Genomic DNA, 19,371 nt, shown 5'->3' with positions numbered 1-19,371 from the left:
GAAACTGCTGTCTGAGAAAGTTTTGATTGCATAGGATGATGTCATTTTCTGTAGTGGAGGATGAGGGCTCGTTCACCACTTATAAGTTCTAAAAATACCCGCCCGAAATGTTTATAATACACTACTAAATCTGGCCCGAATATCGATCTTTCCTTTTCCACGTAATAAAAATATCATTCCGCTAATCTGGCAAGCTCCCCAAGTTTCAAAGTCATGCTGACCAGTATAAGTGATTTGAAATGGACGAATGAATGCATATATTATCACTTTTTATTAATCGACTATTTTCCGTACTATTTCAAACGTCTGTATATCGTTAAACCAGCGGGCATCTCGATCGTGAACGGTATGATCCACTAATACTTAACTTGTGAACGAACTGAACGAACAATGACTGCAAACGAAATAATTCAGTTCACTTAAAAGATTCCCTTAAAAAAAAGAACTTCACTGACAACAGAAATTTAATTAGAGTGTCTGTCGTAGTAGCTGTGCTGTAGCATTAGCTAACCTATACCGCAACTCCACCACAGTTATTACACACCGCGCCGATATTCTAAAAGAGAAACGCAACCACGTGCATTGGCTACGGTATGACACCATTTCTACGGAAGCCGCATATTAGCTTTGGCCCGCGCGTTTTAAATATCGGGATGGGGCATTTTCAAATACACATCTCAGGTAACAAGACATGGAACTCCTTTTCTAAACGTGGAAAAGAACGTGTAACATTTTAACTTTTACAACGATTATAATACACTTGGATAAAAACTTTGACTAATTTGTTGGTTCCCCTACGATCTCCGTAGTGGTTTTTCCCAAGCTATTAGGTGGTCTCCGGTAATGGCGCGCCGGCGGCAGTCGGGAGCATGGCACTCCTTAACGGGCGCTGGGAAAGGGAGCTGCAGGAACAGATCTCCTTGTTGTCGGCTGGTTCAGCTGAAAGTAGCGAGCAGCCAGAGCATCTCGGCACTGGCCTCACAAGAATAGGACTGCTACACCTCAGCGATGAGGTCCTCATCCTCATCCTCCGACAGTTAGATCCCGTCTCTTTACTACGAGTCGGGAGCACGTGTCGAACCATGTTCCGGATCTGCTCCTGCAGCTCTCTCTGGACGCCGCACTTCCAGGTAAGAAGAGTCACGCACCATCCAGGTCATGATTATCGCCCGGACAACAGTCAAGCTCGGAACACGGGCCCAAACCAGCCCCTGAAGGCTTGTGTATTTGAATATTTACCCCGCTGTGGCAGGCGTCGTTTGGAGTGCCATTCGCCGCTGCCACCTGCTCCGTCTCGGCCAAAGACGGCTTCCGGCTGATCTTCATGTGGAGGACGCTCTACAAAAGCCTGCATTTCAACCGATCCCTCCAGGAGAAGCTCTTTGCAGAGATTCCTTTCCCCCCAGACAAGTATTGGATTCAGTGGCTGGTCCTTGAAGAAACCGTTCCGTTGCCTCCAGTCAGGCTGGCCTTTGGAGAAATAGAAACCCTATGGGGGATACAAACGGACCTATTGGAAAGGAAAGAGCAAGGTGAATCTCAAGCAGGGCCCTTCAAGCGAGCCTCTCTATGGTGCCAGCTGTCACGTATCTGACGTGACATTCATGCTTTCAGCCTCACTCTCACGCAAAAATCTGCATTATTTCATTATAAACCTAAAATTAGCTACATCAAGGGCGTTGGGCTACTTTGCAAACCCTACAGACTATTTATTTAAAAGGTAATAAACCCCCCCGCCCCGAGCCCGTATTCCTTGCTTTATTGCTGTATTGCCTTACAGAGACGGCTGATGAGGGGACCCTCACGCTGGAGTGGAGTGAGCTGCACCGCCGCGCCCTGCAGCAGCACGGCAGCCTCGCCGTGGTTTTCCAGCATGTTCTCAACCAGCACGAACCAAGCGGTAGGTTGGTTGTTGTGGAGGGAGGCGCTGCAGGGGCCAGTGGGTCAGTGTCCGCGCTGCCTGCCCGTCATAAGCGGCCTTTACGGTTCGCTGCGAACACGCTTATAGCCGCAGTGTTTACCTTCCCCGCCTGGCTTCGCCATTAGTTATTACGTTGGATGTGTTTATTCTCTCCGGCGTTGATGTATTTTATTGGCAAACCATAATGTTCCCAAACTGCCGATTATGACTGACTGTAACCAACCAACAGCTACGACTGGCAGTGTTTTCCATGCCGGACATCTTCATATGAAATTAGGTTCCGTAACAAATGTTTATTCCTTTATTTGTCTGTCATTATTGCCTTGCACTCTGCCTTAAGTTCTGTCACGCTACACTAAGCGCCGATTAAGGCGAAAAGCTTACGTTTGTTAGTTTTTTGGCATTGTCTATTCAGATTTGTGACTGCTGGGCAATGGGTGTCAAGAATATTGCATATCAAGGCTGTATATTTAAGCTCTTCTTTATAATTTTGTCACTATCCAATGACTGTTCTGTTAATCCTCATCTTTAAACCTATTTATGATATGCATTCCTGTTTTGTACAGCTAGTTCAATTCAAGCTGAGGCATTGGTTTGATAGATTATGGCCTTTAGGCTGTTTCTGAAGCATTTAATGAGTAACTTTCATTTCACAGTCTGACACATCATGTTATTGGTTTGTGTGTGTGTGTGTATTTGTGTGTGTGGGTGTGTACCTGCTTGTCTTAATCAGTCACCAATACAGAAATGTGTAAATGGTGTAACACTGTTTGGCCAATACACTACTTCAACAAAACATTTAAAACGAAAGTTTAAAGTGCCCTGCATAGAAGATGCAGCCTCATCTTTTCCTGTGTAGTGCTTTAATATCACCATTTTTTCCCCCCCATGATATTGTTCGTGTTTTGTCTGTCATCCACTTTTTCGCGCTACTGAACTCCGATTTCCCTTTGAATAATATGAATTTTGGTGATTCCTTTGGCCCCCTTTTTTAAATCACACTGAAGCAGTTTGCTACCAAAGCCCTTTGACACAGTCACTAAAGATGCCTTTCTGGATCATGTCTAATTAACCGTCGCCTTCTCTCAGCTGGTGTAGCTGTAAGAGCCTTAACGCCCCCCCCCCAGAACTCCTGGCCTTCGCTCGCCATTGTTTATTGAAATGGGACAGTTCCATTTAACACTTGGCTTCCCCTCTTGGTTTCATTTGAGTCCTCGACTCTCACAACTCCAACTTCTACGGTCTGTTTTTTAGCGCTATGGGGCTGATGGACTGTTGTGAGGGTGTCTCCCCGCGTGAAATTCTCATCCATCTCGTGTGAGAATGGCATTCAGTTGCTACTTTTCAAAATGGCATGTGGCACTTATGTACTTTTTTTTTTTTTTTTTTTTAATGTCTGATTCCGGAAACAAGAATGTGTAAATTCTGCTTGTCTGTCACTTTTCTGTAGAAGGAAATGTCCATTCATAACACATGTTCTGTGACCTTTCTTTACTTGTGGAAACCATGTTGCTTATGAAAAGCTGGCAATGTGCCAAAGGGATAAGTAAGTATGCTGCCCCCTACTGTTAAGTCGGTGCTGCCATTTACAGGGTTTGTGAAGCCAAGGTTTTGTTTTGTTTCCATGTTTACGCTGTGTGTGTGTGTGTGTGTGTGTGTGTGTGTGTGTGTGTGTGTGTGTGTGTGTGTGTGTGTGTGTGTGTGTGTGTTGACACCTCTGGAGCGCGATCTGATGAGGCTGCCTCCAATGCCCCAGACCACAGGGAGCTGGAGGACCTGTTCTACCAGTACAGACGGCACCGCTTCCACTGGTTCTTCTCCTATTGGCTGTTCCGCCAGCCGGCACCCCTTGACCGGCAGCTGCGCACGATCTACCTGCAGTGGCGACCGCACAGCCGGCGCAAGGTGTCGTCATGGGGCAGCGCGCTGTGCGATGTGCGTTACCTGGCGTCACTGCACCAGGTCACTGCCGACTACTGGAGGGGCCGGTTGGCGTGTGGCGACGAGGCTGCGGGTGAGTTATCTGCTGTTCCCCATGGTGAACGGCTATCAGTAGCTGATCGGTTAGCATCGTGTTGACGGCCCCAGCCTGCCCGAGGCAGCACCATGAGACGTGACGGCTTAACATCGCCGGAATGTCTGCTTCTTTCCTTCAGGAATCCAGACTGTGGAGAACTACTTCTCCATGTGCAAGTCGCTAGTGGCCTGGATTTTGGGACGTGGCTGGGGTGGACTGAAGCGCAAAAAGGTACCATGTTAGAAACTGTCTACTATGTAGTGATAAAACGTTGTTGATTTATTTATTTTATTTATTTTTAAATATTAAAAAATGAGAATATCATGTCCTCCAGGTGCCGCCTTGGCCATTCCATGTCTTTGTGTTGACAGAAGTTCCTGTAATTCAGTGGAATTTCCAGCACTTTCCCTTCATGTCGGTGAAATTACTTTTACTGTTTGAAACCTTAAGTCTCTTGGACAAAATGCCTCGCAGAGCAAACTTTTTAACCATTCACAACAAACATTTGATCTTCAGTGTAGTACAATTGTTTTGGTCCAGTTCTTTAACCGTTAGACTGAGTTCAGTGTTGGCAAGCTGAACCACAACAGCTTTTGTCTATAGATTAAGGCATGAGACATTTTCTGCATGCAACTCCAAGGGGATGCAGGAAATGAATCGGGTTTTAGCTTTTGAAGCTTTCAAATAGTGCTTCACCCCAGATTGAACATGGTGTGTAATGATTTATTTCTCAGTTTCTCCTCCTGCCGGGAGAGTTCGCTTGTTAACTTCCTTGAGGACTCTCGGTTCGGTGCCTTTGAAATTCCCCCGGCGGCGTGTGATGGAAGAATGGAGACCAGCGTCTCAATGTAACTCTCGGCTTCTCGCTGGGGTGCTGTGATGTCATCTGTCAGGTATATGAGGACACCCTGCGAGGCGTCTACCGGCTGCTCCGGAGGGAGATGCTGGACTCGCTGGTGGAGCGTGACCGGTTCTGGCAGGTCGCCAAGATGCAGATGTGCCGCGTGTGCACGCTGGCAGAGACTGCAATCAACTATGTCAACTGGAAGATGATTGAGACCCTGCCCTATTACAAGTAGGAGTTTTCTGGTGCCTGATGCCTGTTTCTGACCTGTGTGTCAGTGCTTTTCCCTATAGTGAAGAATGGGGGATGACTGAGTTGGGAATGGGGGTTTGATGTTGAAAGCGATGAAGCTGTAGTAATCCTAGTAGGGGGTCTTGTATCCATGGCTGGTGTGACGCTCGGTGTGGGAGGCCCCTTGGGTAACAGGAACACATTGCGGCGGCAGGCGCTTTGAAGAATGAGCCGCAGTAGCTTCAAACGCGCCGTACCTCTGTGGGTCTCGCAGGAACGGCCTTCAAAGCAGGCTGGCCAGCCCCAGGTGGCTCATGGGGACGTGACCCAAGCCCAGACTGGCTAAGTGATGAGACTCTGCGCTCAGGGTCAGTAGGCTGTAGGCTGCCGCTTTAAGGCTCCCAGTTTCCACACTGTGGCAGCTTCTCCGGGTTTTTTTTTTTTTTTTTTTTTGTAAACTGATGAATTGCCGCCCCCATACACTTTTCTATCAAGCTTTTAACCGTTAATTTCATTATCCAAGAGCATAATGAAAGCGTTGTCTCAATTATGTGTGTTCCTTAATGCATTATTTTAAAAATGCACAAACCAGTCTTCTCTATCCCCTTAGATAATGGAGGGAGATTCATTAAGTTTAATCACTCTCATTGCCCATGTCTTCAGAATGAGCTTCAATTTATTATTGAAGTAGTCTGTGTATAGAACTACACCTAAGATCGTGGCTCTGCATACATGGTCACATGCCCCCCCTCCCCCTCCCTCCTTGCAGACTGTACTTGGTGTCGGGGAATGTGATTTACCTGCAGCATGTACAGAGCTTCCTGTCCAGGAAGAGGCTGGTCCATGACTGGATCCACCTGGAGGAGAACAGCTGGTTGCGGTGTTTGCTGTCAGATGAGCTCTACAGGCTACTAGAGTATGACACCAAGATCACTCAAGGTATCGGGGGGGGCTGTGCCACTCTTATGTCATGAGCATTCAGAGAGTGTGTGAGAGAGAGTGTGTGAGTGTGAGTTCTGGGCCCGCTGGGTGAGCCTCCCCTGCACCGCGTCCCAGCATGCTCCGGCCTCTCTCTCTCCCCCCCCCTCACCGTGCTCCGGCCTCTCTCCCCCCCCCCCTCCCACACCGTGCTCCGGCCTCTCTCTCTCTCTCTCTCCCCCCCTCACCGTGCTCCGGCCTCTCCCCCCCCCCCCCCCCCCCCCCCGCCGCAATGTGCTCCAGCCTCTCTCTCTCTCTCCCCCCTGCAGACGGCCTGCACGGGGACTCTGTGAGCGCCCAGCTGACCCGGGTACTCTGGCTCTACCTGCACTCTGGGCAGCAGCTGTACATGGAGGCTCTGAAGGCCATGGCCCTGCAGTGTGCCCACGCCAGTCTGGGCTACTACGCTGCCCTGGCGGCTGGCGGGCTGCTTCCCCTCCCTGGCTGGTGAACCTCGGTGCAGGGGTTCGACAAGCACACGGCATCCCCAGACGGCAGCTGGAAGCAACCTTCATTCAGCTCTTTGACCTGATTTTTTATATTGTAAGTTTTACTATGCTGGGTTTTTTTTAATTTGGGGGGTGGGGGGGTGGGTGTGTTTTTACTTCATTTTCTGTGAGGCCTGGCTGTCCATTACTTACTGAACCTTTTAACTAGATGTCAGGCTGTTATGCAGAAACCCAGCAAATTTTAACACTGGTTTTAAAATTTTCAGTTTCTCATCACTAAGTGTGTTGCTTTTTTTCCCTTTTTTTTTTTAAATGTGTGTGAGATTCTCAGTTTCATTCCAAGGCATTAAGCCACCTGATGGGCAATAGGCAATTGTACATATTTGCCACTGGCTGGCAACTTCCGGACTGATGTTTGCAATCAATAAACACACTTTGACTAAAATGCCTAATAGTTTTGATATTTCAAAAAGCTGTTATACCACCCAACCCCCATCCTTTGATTTGTACACCATGTTGAACAAGAACAATTTGCTGCACTGTGGAGCCTAAATTTTAGTATCACTGTAAACATGACTGAAATGTTCTAATACACAGTATCCTGCTATTGGGTTTCTTATTAATATCCTATTTCATCTACTTGTCTGCTTAAGTAAACGTTTACTTAAGTCATTAAATATCAGTGCTCTAGGCCATTTATAAGACTGAAATCTGAACTGTAGTACAGAATTGAGCACTAGTAACTAGATTCCACACCTGTGGTTTTTAAGGCCAGTTACCGAGTGACAGTATCTGAATTCTACCATTGTTGACTTTTCTAATGAATCTTGTTTTTGTGGGAATTTATATTTTGTTTATGCACAACTTGTACCAATCTGTTAATTTGTACCTGTGAAGGCCATGCCACATGCTGCATACCGACAATGGCTTTTAATTAAGAGCTTTGGAGCGCAAAAGCTGCCCCCAGTTCTGGGACAATGGGCGTGTCCCATCTTAGACACGATCGTGTTTTGTTTGCATATCACTGTCAGGCAGACTTTGATTAGTCTTCTCCCCTGATGAATGTTAATTACCATGACAATGCGTGTCATGCTGTAAAAATGCCAGGGCTGACAACTGATTGTGATTTGTCCTCTTGCATCTGCAATGCAGTTACGGCCGAGCCAGAGACCGTGCCCTCAGGCAGCCGTTATGATGTGGTTTACATGGCTTCAGGTTGCCATGTGAATTTCGAAGCATGGAATGAGAGCCGGATTTAACCCTTATCAGGCCAAATATACTCTTACCCCATTCATGGTTATAGAACTAGTCAGACGCAAACCAAGCCACATGTTCATACAAAAATAGTTTATTTCCCCTCTGTACAAATTAAAGCAAACAATGTTCAAATGGAAAAATACTAGTCAATACTTTTTTGGAACATATATAAATAGAACTTTGGCATTCATAAAATCTAGCTGCAAAAACTAAAAGCTTGACATTGGGAACAGTAAAGCCAACCAGTGGCTGCCTGCCCGCAGTGCATTATGGGAGTCTGATGGCATTTCCTCTCTTCAGGCTACATCAGTGGTCTCACGTGGTGGTGGTTTACTGCTCCATCCTCCTCTAGCAAACCCAGTTGTTAGTGCATGCGGTTCCCCCTTTGTCTAATGATTAGAGCTGAGGGTAGGTCTGCTAATTACTTTCACTAAAGTTATTAAAGTAGCAGAGTTAACTAGCCATCATTTGGAGCAGTTCAAGCACAGCTAGCTGGCCCTGCATGAGATCAGGACCATTCCCACCTTGTCAGACCTACACTCCATACAGTAAATACATTCTGGTCTCCTAATCTCCTGAGCAGACATATGCAGTTTATGCCACTATGGCTTAAATATATTATTTAAAGAGGATAACTGTTTTAAGCCTGCCGATAAAGGGGAACATATAACCCCTCCTGTCTGGGAAGCAGAGACTTAAAATACTCAGTTTGTCACTGACCTTATCTAACAAGAATTAAAAAGCCCTGTTGCATAATCATGTCAAGGCACTGAGGAAGGCTGTCTTCACAAACTGCTGCAGCAGTGCTGGTAAATGTGACGTTGCATAGGTTCTCTACGCCCCATCGTGGATGAACTAAACTACTGAGCGTTTCTGAAACATTTCCAGACTGTGCTTTTTAACACATGAGCGATGGCCTACAAGCACCCAACTGATGATTTTCCTGTGTTTGACATGCAAATAGCAGCATGCTATGCTTCACCTCTGCACCAGTAAAGTTGCGGCAGAGTTTGGCTGAATTTAGGGGGCAGCGTGCGGCTAAGTGAGCGGAAGCTCAGCCTTAACCCCAACCCTCAGCTCCCTGAGCACGGCTACAGGTTGCAGCCCTGCACGCGGCACGGAGAACAAGATGGGGTAGCCAAAAAGAGAATTTCCTGATGGGGATCAACAAAGTAAATTTAAGATTAAGGTCTTAAATTAGGTAACAGTAGATATGGCGAGACTGATACAGCAGCAGCTTGCTGCCCTTGTGTGTCACTGAGTCACGCAGCCATTAATCAGCTCTATGTTTAGTTGCAGTGATATAGGTTAGTATGAGACAGGTTCCTGCCCAGGGACTGAACCTGCAGCCCTTCTCCCAGCAATGAAATCTCTTAACCATTTCCAGACTGGCTATTCACTGGTTACCAGCTTCAATATACATGCAGATACAAACACCCATACTAAAACTGTCCAACTAAAAAAACATAAAACAGAACTTGTGGGATTGCCACTTTCCTAAATTAAAAATAGACCATCTGCAGTGGTCTGATAAGCGGCTTGATAACAGCTACTATCCCATTATTTTTTGTGAAATTAACAGGTTCTTAAATCCTGAACCAGTGTTACCATGAGTCTCTTAAAAGATTCAATGAAGCTTTTTTCTCTCAACCTCTTAGCAACCCTGTCACTAACTGTATAAAAAAAACACACATTTGGTTTTTACACAAGTATCAAATGCCTGTGGTGCCGGTAACGCAGGATCAGATTTAAACAGTTGAAAATGCTGATGAGAGTCAAAGCAGAAATGCCTAACAGAAGGACTCTGAGATGATTGAGCCGTGGGTGTCAATCATTCACTATCTTTGGGCTCAAACGGTGGTAGGGGAAGGATGGCTGTAATTGGCAGACCAACAGGCACTTAGTGAAGCAGCATCTGAGACTGACTGATCTGGCTGGAGATACAAGTGTGGCCCTGGGGTAGCATCCTCCTGAAAAGCAAATTGAGACTGTCCACAGTTTTAACTTTCGCTGTGGGAACGCAACAGACAGACAGACAGATCCGATCACACGCCAAATAGGGGTTTAACACTGCAAAGCTAAGATGATTCCCTTGTAAACGCGATTCACAGCTTGGTCCTACATTCAGTAGTTACAGAGATCTCCAGCTGCCAGGGCTGTAGCAAACCCACGTGTCTCTGTTCAGTGCAGCTTTCGGTATTTCATCTCCTCAGGCTGTTGAGGGAAAAAATAAAAGGACGCCTACATCTTCCCCAACATCCTCCGGCCTCGGGTTACCAGCCCGGTGCTGGGGATGCCGGGGAAGGCAGAGGTGACACAGCCACTCCAGCGGGGGTCGTGCTGTCACTGCGTGATGCAGTTGTCCCCCATGTCTTGCGCGTAACGGTCCGAGATTACAGTCCTCAGCTCGTCAATCTCCTTCCTCAGTTGCCGCACCTCGGACAGCTTGGCCCGCAGGCTGTCCTCTGGGAGAGGCTTCTCGCTCTCCTCACCTGAGCAGTTCATTGCTGGGGGGGGGGGGAGGACAGCACAGTCAGCTAAACACACACACTCATACCTTTTTGGGGAGTCTCCATTCATTTCTATGGGTATAACCCTAATCGTAAGTATTACCAACTTAAGGTTAGGACTGGGTTAGGGGTTAAGTAAATACAAGATTTTTGCCATTCTTAGTTTTTGATTTGATTAGTCAGATTTTTAAATTTTTATTGAAATTGCAAAATAATTGAAAATACATTTTTAAAATAATGTTTTAAGTGAAATTAGAGATCAAAATAACAGGTTTTTAATCACATTTTGGGGAGGTTGAGTCAGGTGTTATAAGACGTGTGAGTGATTCAAAGAGCATCTCTACAGCAGAGCCCAGATGAGGTATGTGGAAGCCTTAGGAGCAGATACACATCGATAGGTGTGAGCGTCACCATAAACCCAGCTTAGAGGGAGCAGATACACATGGTGCAGACCGTGCTACTCACACTTGATTCCCAACAGCAGGGCCAGGTTGGGCTCTTTGCCCTGGGCCCTCTGGTTCAGGACGCTGCAGAGCGCCTTCAGGTCCAGCAGACACAGAGACATCTCCTTCAGCAGGGGGCCCACCTCCACCGCGAGCGCGGCGGGGCCCGACTGCTCCACCCTGTTGTCCACTCGTCTTTGGTTCTGGAACGAAAGCAGGACGAAGCGCAGCTTTTGTAAACCTCGAGTCCCATATTGTGAATGCTATATACATCTGAAATATATCCAACAATACTGCACATCATTCCTACACATCACCCCTGCACATCACTCCAAAATGGTTCATTTACAGCACATGGGAAAGGGAAAGGGCTCAAGACAGAAGAACGAGCTTATTGATGATGTCCGACAGAAAAATCTCCCAAATACGGCCTTCCTTGTTTCTGCTTCTATAAAAGCATTCTGTGATCAGATTTCTACAAACACCAGGCCATTACTCCTACATTAAAATGGATTTCTCCATTAGAGCGATGAAACCATAGTTATTTATAGATGAAGGATGCACAGTCTGAGAGCAAGATAGATGCTGACGGCAGTGCCCAGGGGTGTGTGCTCTCCCACAGGGTACTGACAAAGGTGATTATTTTATTATTCATCTGAGGACTGTTTAATACTTTTAGCTCTTTATATAGCTGTCAATCAAGCAAAATGATTAAAGGTTGCATAAACAGAATAGACTCTAACATCTTCACCTATTATGCAATCATCCAGTTACCACACCAGCTCCTATCTGATTCTATTCGTCCAAGGAGCCTGGGTAAGGAAAAGCCCTTGACATGCACTGCTGCTACCGTGAGACCCGGATTCTCATTTCAGGCAGCACAACATTTCACCATTCGAGAGAACTTAAGAAAACCAATAAGAGAAAAATCCCCTCAATCACCCTAATCTGTGCACTGAGGCTTGTGTGATTTTATACGCCCATCGCATGGTGCTGCTGGATCACTGTGCCCACTGGCTCTGAGGATAACGTCGGCAGTGATGTCTCCCACGCCCTCGACGGCAGGCCATCTACAACTACCAAACATAAACTACTATATGACACTTGAGCCGCGGGCAGGGAGCACAGCGCTTGGCGTTCGCCAGGATTCATCTGGAGCTGTGCGCTTCTGAAGGAAGCTCCTCCCCTCGCAGGATACCGGCGGTAAGCTGCACTAGTCATTTTGGATGAGAGCACCTGCTAAACAGCTAGAACAGATGAAATGAGCGAGGGCTGGGGAGAGCTGCCAAGGCCGGGAGGAGCTACCTCCTGCAGGGCTGAGTGGAGTGACGCCAGGGCCTCGTCCTTCTCCCGCAGCTGATCTCGCAGTTCCTGCGACGTGCCCCTCTCCTTTCGCAGCCTCTCCTCAACAGCCTGTGGAGAAGAAGCGCAATGTTAGAGGCGGCTCCGGTTCTCTGTAAGGGATGCCACAGCTCACGCCATTCTTTTCAGTCTTACCGCCAGCTCCAGGCCGAGCTTCTCCATCTGCTTCTTCTGGGTGGCCAAGATCTGGGAGAGAGACAGACATCAGCTTGAGACCGAGAGCCCCAGTGCAGGTGTGCGGTACCCCGCACAGCAGGCGAAATAATGACCCACCTTGCTGCTGTGGGCATGCTGCTCCTGCAGGCGGGCATTCTCCTTCTCCAGTTGCTTCAGGTCCATCATGGGCAGGCGTACACCATCCTCAAGGCACTTCTCCACCTTCTCCTGCAGGCTGAAAGGGAAGGACTTTGCAGTGCAGTGCAGTGCAGCGACTTTATGGCACGTCAGAATCCCAGAGACAGGACGGCTTTACGGCGAGACTCAGAGAGAACGTATTTAAAGGATCACAGTACAGGGAGGGCAGAAAATAAGACGTGAAGCTTTCAGCCCATTTGCACTGTTGATGTTCATGTAGGAGCAGCAGATGGTAAAAGCTTTGCATTTGGGTCCACAATGTGGTTTTGGTCCAAGTGCCCTGATAGAGCTCACCTCTGCACAGACGCCACCAGCTCCTCCTCACGGAGGCTCTGGCTCTCGATCAGCGCCTCCTTCTCCTTCAGCAAGGCCCTGCTCTCCCCCAGGCTGTGCTCCAGCTGGGCTACCTTGTCCTGCAGACTCTGTGCCGTGGCCCTCACCTCCTCCAGCTGGCTCAGGACACACGTGAAAATCACATCATGGTGAACACCCAGCCTTCAGATACTACCAAGAAAAACGTACTCCAGACTCCTTTAGTGCTGCATGAAATCCGTTTTGGAATTATTCAAAGTCATTTGTCATATTGTCAATATGGTATAAACATTAGCAAAGATATCCCTGTACACTTTTCTAAAGACTGTGTTGCCATGATTGTCTGGTGTCAAAAGGAAGCATCGCAATCAAGCGGAGATTCACAGTTATACGTTGCTCATGTCTCAGAGGAAAACCTGCTACCATTACTGTCATAATTATATTATAGGACAATAAGAGTACCATGGTAAAAAAAGCACACAGCAAACAACTATATAAATATTTTAAATAAAACAATAAGAATAACAGTTTCCAACAAGCTGTCAGTGCAGATACCTCTTGTCATACTGGCAAAAGTTGGTTTTTGTGGAATAAACAGACCCCTGGCTTTTACTGACCTCTAGTGGTACAAAGTATATGGCCGCATTTATTCCAACTTTCCAAGTAATGAAGACTGAATATTGACACAGCTCTAACGACCTTCTATGCGTACGGCCTCATCTATGGGGAAAGGCACTATGTCTGAGCTATCAGGGCCGGGGGTCGGCGTGACAGTGACGGAAAGCACATGCAGCCCAGTGCCGATGAGGGGAGGTGACAGTACCTGCTGGGCCTGGCTCTGGACCTCGTCCAGGGAGGGCAGGTCAGCCAGGTATTTCTCCAGCGTCTCTATCCGTTGCTGCCGCTCTTGGTTTTGCTCGCCCTCACGCTGGCACTTCTTCTTCAGGCTGCTGATGTAGCGATCGCGTGTCTTCATCTGGACAATGCAACATTGTGCAAGTCAGCCACCACATGACGCCCCCTACAGGCCCTTCAGGTCACCGCACTTGACCCATGCCAAAACTGTACCATGATGACTAGAAGCAGCTGTCAAATACAATCCATCAAGTGAAAGAACAAAGTGAAATATCAGGTCTTTAAAACACACAGCCAGACACCAAGGGCAAAGCTGCCCTCAAACAGAGCAGAGATAGTGACCGTGACGGGACTGGTCACGCCAAGGCTGAGATTTTGCCATCATATGTATTTCTGATTGCTGTTAGCGAGGAGTTGCAGCTCAAACCCATCCAGATAAGAGGCACTTCAGAGATCAGCATGGGACCAGGGTCTTGCTGGAGAAAGGCATCGTCTTGTGTGCCAATGGTGGGAAGGGCGGCTCACCTTCTCCTCCAGCTTCTTAATGTCCTCAGTGTACTTCTGCGTGTTCTGTTTGAGGAACTCGTTGAGGCGGATGACCTCCATTTCGGCAGCAGCAAGCCTACGGCCTACTTCCCCACTCTCAGAGCAGAGGGGGCCTGCCCCGTTGGAGAGCTGCGGACCATCCAGGGGGGACTCCTTTTTGGGATAAACATACTGCATTTACTTTATTTATTGTGTATACAATAAGAGTGAATAATGACCTCCAGTGTCACTGCTGAAATGGCACTGTAAAGGGGAGATGTATACCTTGGTTTTCAGCAGGTAAGTATCCTCATCGCACCCCCTGTGGCTCTGGAGGGCTTGTTGCACTCTTAGCTCATTCTCCCTGATTCTTGCATGGAGCTGCAGTATTTGCTGCTTCTGCCTGAGACACAAAGCACAGAAAGATTTAATTTGGTGATTTAATAAATCCAGTGCTAAGGGCTCAGGGTCGCAGGCAGCCCTAATAGTAAATAATACCCTGATATAATGATCTGTTGGTGCACACTGAAGAAACACGCAGTTAAAAATCTGGGGAAACAAAGACAAACATAAAACATTCAGCAATGCATCTAGACAGATACAGGATTTCATACACAGCTTGCTCATAGAAGGATCAGTGCAAGCTGCTAAGAGTTGTTTGTAAATATCTATTGTACGTTAGCCACACTTAGGACCTGCCATTTCACATGGACCACGCCAGACAGGTCTGTGCCCAAAGCCTGCAACAACTACAGAAATGGGTGGCATTCATTTATAGACTAATAGCATAAAAGTCCGGTTCTTGCCTATTTGACAATACAAATTAGGGAACAAAAATTGAATTTCGGGCAATAGATGATCTGGGAGTGAACAAAGAATTTCAATAACATAAAGCAGACAGAGAAAGAGTCCTCCCTTTGCGTAACATTTCATCTGCTCAAATCAGGTGCCATTACTGGGGATGGATGAAGCAGCTAAACTCAGAGAGGATGCCACTTTCATGACTTCCTACACCCTGTGATATAACATGCAGCTGCTCAAGGGACAGCACTGTCCCAGCAGCACAAATCAGATATTCACACGTGGTTCTGTTGGCAAATCACATGTCCATCTAGAATGTGACATGAGAATTAACTGCTAGCAAATCAAAGTAAGTGAAATCCTTATAGGAAAATCCATCAGGATATAACAGAAATAGAGCAGAAACTTGTTCCTTTGAGGACAACTGTAGGTTGTTGTGCTCGCATGCTACGTACGTTTCCTGATTTTGTTTCAGGAGGATGAGAAGTGAGAAAGTGCTCTGACACACCCTTCCTGTCTAGATCAAAGCCCTTATGATGCAAACTGCATCAATATCATAGAGTAGCAGCATAGGAGTCTATGGTGCTAGAATGCAGAAGTTGTGAGTGTTCTGAGCACCGAATGGCATCGTGCCCCCGCCCAGGTGTGGCACAGTCTGCAGGCGGCTGGCTGAAACCCAAGGGTCCTGACGCATGCTGCAACATGCCTTCAGAGAATGCTTCCCCTCAGGACGTCAGCCAACAGCCAGAATACGAGGAACCCTCTGTTACAGCTGTGCCCTCAACGAGTCCCTGGCAACGGCACTCAATCCAGCTCCGGAGAACATCTAACCTTGCCGTTAAGACGACATAACTACTGAAGAGTCCAGGGGAAAATAGATTTTATGTCCTATTAATTCTGCAGTTTGTATTTTTCAGTTATTGTAGAAAAAAAGGCCATACAGCATAGCTATATCAACAAATGAGTCACAGTTAAATTGAGTCTTAGGACCTGGGACAGAACAGAAATGGAGCAGGCAGCTTCCTCTTCCTCTAGATTTGAAAATTTAACAACTAGGCTGGAAACGACTCGTGATGTGGACACCGTGGGCTTCTGGGAGAATTCTGCATACCTGTCAATCTCCAGCTCCCGCTGGCGTAGCAGGCCCTCTTTGATCTTCACCAGGGTGCTCGCGCTCAGCATCTGAGGGAGAGAGAGAAACACTGCTGACTCAAAGTGGAAATCCGTTATAGCCAAAACCTGTCATGAACAGCCAAAAGTTCATTCAATGAGTGCTGTGCTCACATTTTAAGTAACATTTCGGTTAAACTCTGCTGGTGAGGATTCTGAATAGATGGCCACTGTGGAGGGTCTCTCGCACGCACACGTCTTTGTGCAGCAAAAAAAGCGAGGCTTACTGGTGAGCATGAGAAACAGTAATTGTATTTTTAAAGCACAAATCTTAGGTGACTAATCTCATCTAGCACAACAAAGCAGAAGCTGCCAGATGGCACGGAGGCAGGTCTCTGCTGAGGAGCTGTCATGCTGAGGACGCTGCACTGATTAACAGCGTGTTGATACCTCACATTGCGCCGTGTCACATATGATGTCACGGCCCCTCAGGAGGTGGCGGCCCAGAGAGCTGGCCTGTCTCAGGCTGCCATTTCAATGAGAACGCACTGAGGAGTAAACATTAAGGGGACGCTGGGCCAACAATCCCTTCCCCAGGTGGCATTCAAACAGAAGCCAAGCAGAAATGCTCGATTAATTATTACACTTATCACAACAGAGGGAATTTGAAAACAATGATGATTTACAGGGAATAACATGGGCTGTTTCTGTATGCAAAATTAGCATATTCCATTCTTGCTTCCTTTTGACTGGGGAAAATATCATGTAATGATAGAAAATGAATACTTGTATTATTCTAAACAAATCAGGTTGTGCCTAGAGGACAAATAAGTACATGTATGCTGGCCATTTCACATGACTGACGTCATGGCTCTGCTCATAATCATCCAAAGGTTCCCAACTGCTTTCCCTGGATCATGACATCAATAAGGCAGAAACCAGACACAAGGGTGTAACTGCTTACAGTATGCATATATTTTTTAATATGTTTGTTTTTATTATTGTAAACAACGTTACATTTCTCTTTCAAACTATTTTAAACAGTGGGATCATTTTTTCCCCACTGTTTGTGTCTAATCTGTCCCAAGGCCAAGCTAAAAATAGCATCTCTATAAAAGCCCCACCCATATATCAAGCACGCTGCGGCCCCTTGAAGGCTGGGTGTTGAATGCCCTTAGTGGGCCCCGTCCTGCTCACACATCCTGATGATAGGAACCAGGTGGTCCAAACACATCGCTGATGCCAACCTGCTTCACATTGCTGGGTCTATTTTTAAAACACTTCGGACACAAAAAGCACAATTTAAAGAACTATTCCCAATAAACTGTAGGGAAATGAGGGGGGGGGGGGGGCACTACTGAAAACAAACAATTATGGGGACTTTTTCCAGCTGCGTGTGGGGTGGGGTCAGAAGAAGCCCCTCAGCCGGGGGGAGCAGAGCACATGGGGATGGCCGGCTGCCTGTTGCTGCTGACCCTTGTTTAGATGTCAGAAGACTAGTTCTGAGAAGTCTGAGATGCATGAGACGTGCTTCACCCAGTTTTCAGTCCTGAAAGATTGATATCGGTGTGCCAGCATGTCCTTCTCGATTTATGTAGAAATGTAGATGTACATTCCTAAGTTTCTGTCTATTTTTAAATTGGTGTATTTTTGTTTGCGGAGGAAATGAACTAAAAAGAAAAAGGGATTTGTTTCTTACATAGGAAACAGAAACTGAATGTGACATGATAGGCTAAAGAGAATTTCTTGTTTAAGCAGCCAGAGCCCCTCGGGAGAAAAAGGCTGAAAACAGCATTGCCTTTTAAGCCCAGGAAAAACCCAGAGTGGGTGGAAGTCACAGGGTCGCTTCTGTCATCTAAATTGGGACGGGAGTCGATCCAGAATGTTTCTTAGCAACACAAAAGGCAGGCACATTGGCAATTTCCCTCTGAGGGAATGTCCCTCATAAACAGCTTTCTACAGTGGGCCAATATGGAAAATCCAGGACCCAAAAGTACATGGGACCTCCTGAACAGGAACTATTCACGATCACGCTTCTGCCTGGGCTCTTTACTCTTCTTGGTTGACTGCCATTCCCAGTGGATGTAAGAATGCAGAGCTAATCCTCCCCGGAGGGTACAATGAGGGCAGTCGGCAGTTGTCTTGTCTTTTACTCAGCCTGAGAATTACAACTCAATAAGTCTGAGACGGTATACTGGTTCACTGATGTTACCGTGTGAAGCGTTCAGCAGTAACCTCCATGTTGGGGTGCCATTGTGTTCTAAGGGACATCAGTACAGCAGCCTGATCTCAGATGCAGGGACAGCTGGGGAGCAGGCTGTCACCAAGCACATCGAACCCTATCAGCAGTTCCAGGGACATGCCGCGTTCAAGCCCTGACCATTGTGTCTGGTGTCAGAGAAGGCCTGGGAGCTTTAGGAGAATGGCATCAGACGGTCCCGCTGCTGGCACGGAGAGTTATGACGCAGCGGTCCTGTGGATTTGATTCGGCTCAGGGCAAAAAGCTGTGATATTGAGGAAAGCCGATCCCCTTCGGGGTTTCTGCCTGTATGCGAGGGCTTGGTGTCGGAATGTGGGTGACAGGCTGGGTGCTGCCCCACAGGCCCAAGGCGAGACCACCCACGACCACAGCCACGAGAGCAGCAGCGGGTTTTATTTAAAGTGCAGGGGATTTACAGGAACAAAGAGGGTTCATTCCTGTGGGCATTAAAAAGGGAGACTACACCGTGGGGTGGGTCAGGTGGTATACAGTCACTCATAAAAACAAAGGAGGGTGTCACCGAGAGTAACAGAGAGATGTAACAGAGCACAGGTGCCCCTCAGTCCGATCCAAAGCTCATGGTACCACCAAGAGCCAATACCCGAGAGTGCTTCTTGTACTCTATAAATGAGTAGCTGTGCATGTGCTCAGTTATTTATAGGTGCTTCTGCTGTGTCTAGCCGTAACACTACATGCTGCACTGCTTCTCACAGCTTCTCTCACCATAGGTATGACCTCATTACTTTCTTGTTTTTATCCAGCTTGGCAACATAAGAATTCATCACCTAATGTGATGAGAACACAGATCCGCCCGCTGCCCTACGAGGAGCATTTAATATCTATAATGACAACCCCTTGGTAGACATTACAGCATCATGTCCAGAGACATACACACAGGAAAGTCAGTCATGCTGTTTAGTAAGTGTTATACATACCACAGCATAAATAGCTCAACGCATTGTTTACTGCAGAATGTCTGTAATCCTCTGAAATGGCATCTTACTGACACTGCCTCTGTGATCTGGGATCAATTTACAGGAAGGCAGGTGGGCTTGTTTAGTTAGTACTTTGAGCAGTTTGAGGCACGTCAATGAAGCGGCATGGTGAGTAACATGCCAAAGGTGGCCAACGGCAGACGACAC

General features: G+C 47.1%; 2 protein-coding genes across 10 annotated transcripts in view; one reads left to right on the top strand and one right to left on the bottom strand.

Annotated features, from left to right (window-relative positions):
- Positions 1 to 604: 604 nt before the first annotated feature.
- On the top strand, positions 605 to 6,576 carry LOC111836120 (uncharacterized). Of its 2 annotated transcripts, XM_023797116.2 has the most exons (9): positions 605 to 681; positions 810 to 1,130; positions 1,253 to 1,532; positions 1,781 to 1,900; positions 3,678 to 3,935; positions 4,078 to 4,169; positions 4,832 to 5,013; positions 5,783 to 5,952; positions 6,261 to 6,576. In XM_023797116.2, exons 2-9 carry the CDS (start codon positions 870 to 872, stop codon positions 6,440 to 6,442), a joined length of 1,545 nt encoding a protein of 514 aa, XP_023652884.1. In that variant the 5' UTR covers positions 605 to 681; positions 810 to 869; the 3' UTR covers positions 6,443 to 6,576. The 2 variants fall into 2 exon arrangements, with proteins under 2 accessions (XP_023652884.1, XP_072559157.1); XM_072703056.1 differs by lacking the exon at positions 605 to 681 and having other exon boundaries at positions 705 to 1,130.
- Positions 6,577 to 7,772: 1,196 nt separating this feature from the next.
- Positions 7,773 to 19,371, bottom strand: part of cep85l (centrosomal protein 85, like) — a 51,099-nt gene continuing 39,500 nt past the window's right edge. For all 8 annotated transcript variants that reach the window (XM_023797109.2, XM_023797103.2, XM_023797108.2 and 5 more), the window contains 10 exons: positions 15,971 to 16,041; positions 14,344 to 14,461; positions 14,059 to 14,232; positions 13,502 to 13,654; positions 12,661 to 12,815; positions 12,286 to 12,403; positions 12,148 to 12,198; positions 11,956 to 12,063; positions 10,673 to 10,853; positions 7,773 to 10,204 (listed from right to left, as the gene is read on the bottom strand). In XM_023797109.2, the coding sequence (XP_023652877.2) occupies positions 10,041 to 10,204; positions 10,673 to 10,853; positions 11,956 to 12,063; positions 12,148 to 12,198; positions 12,286 to 12,403; positions 12,661 to 12,815; positions 13,502 to 13,654; positions 14,059 to 14,232; positions 14,344 to 14,461; positions 15,971 to 16,041 (1,293 nt within the window). In that variant the 3' untranslated portion in view covers positions 7,773 to 10,040. The remainder of the gene's footprint in view (positions 10,205 to 10,672; positions 10,854 to 11,955; positions 12,064 to 12,147; positions 12,199 to 12,285; positions 12,404 to 12,660; positions 12,816 to 13,501; positions 13,655 to 14,058; positions 14,233 to 14,343; positions 14,462 to 15,970; positions 16,042 to 19,371) is intronic.

Source organism: Paramormyrops kingsleyae, chromosome 19 (genome assembly GCF_048594095.1).
Source record: "Paramormyrops kingsleyae isolate MSU_618 chromosome 19, PKINGS_0.4, whole genome shotgun sequence".
Lineage (NCBI taxonomy): Eukaryota > Metazoa > Chordata > Actinopteri > Osteoglossiformes > Mormyridae > Paramormyrops > Paramormyrops kingsleyae.
This window is presented reverse-complemented; position numbering and strand designations above follow the sequence as displayed.

Coding starts and splice junctions, on each gene's coding strand:
- LOC111836120 (XM_023797116.2), top strand. CDS start 870: ATGGCACTCCTTAACGGGCGCTGGGAAAGGGAGCTGCAGGAACAGATC. Junction 3,936..4,077: donor GTGTGGCGACGAGGCTGCGG/GTGAGTTATCTG, acceptor TCTTTCCTTCAG/GAATCCAGACTGTGGAGAAC. Junction 4,170..4,831: donor GTGGACTGAAGCGCAAAAAG/GTACCATGTTAG, acceptor GTCATCTGTCAG/GTATATGAGGACACCCTGCG.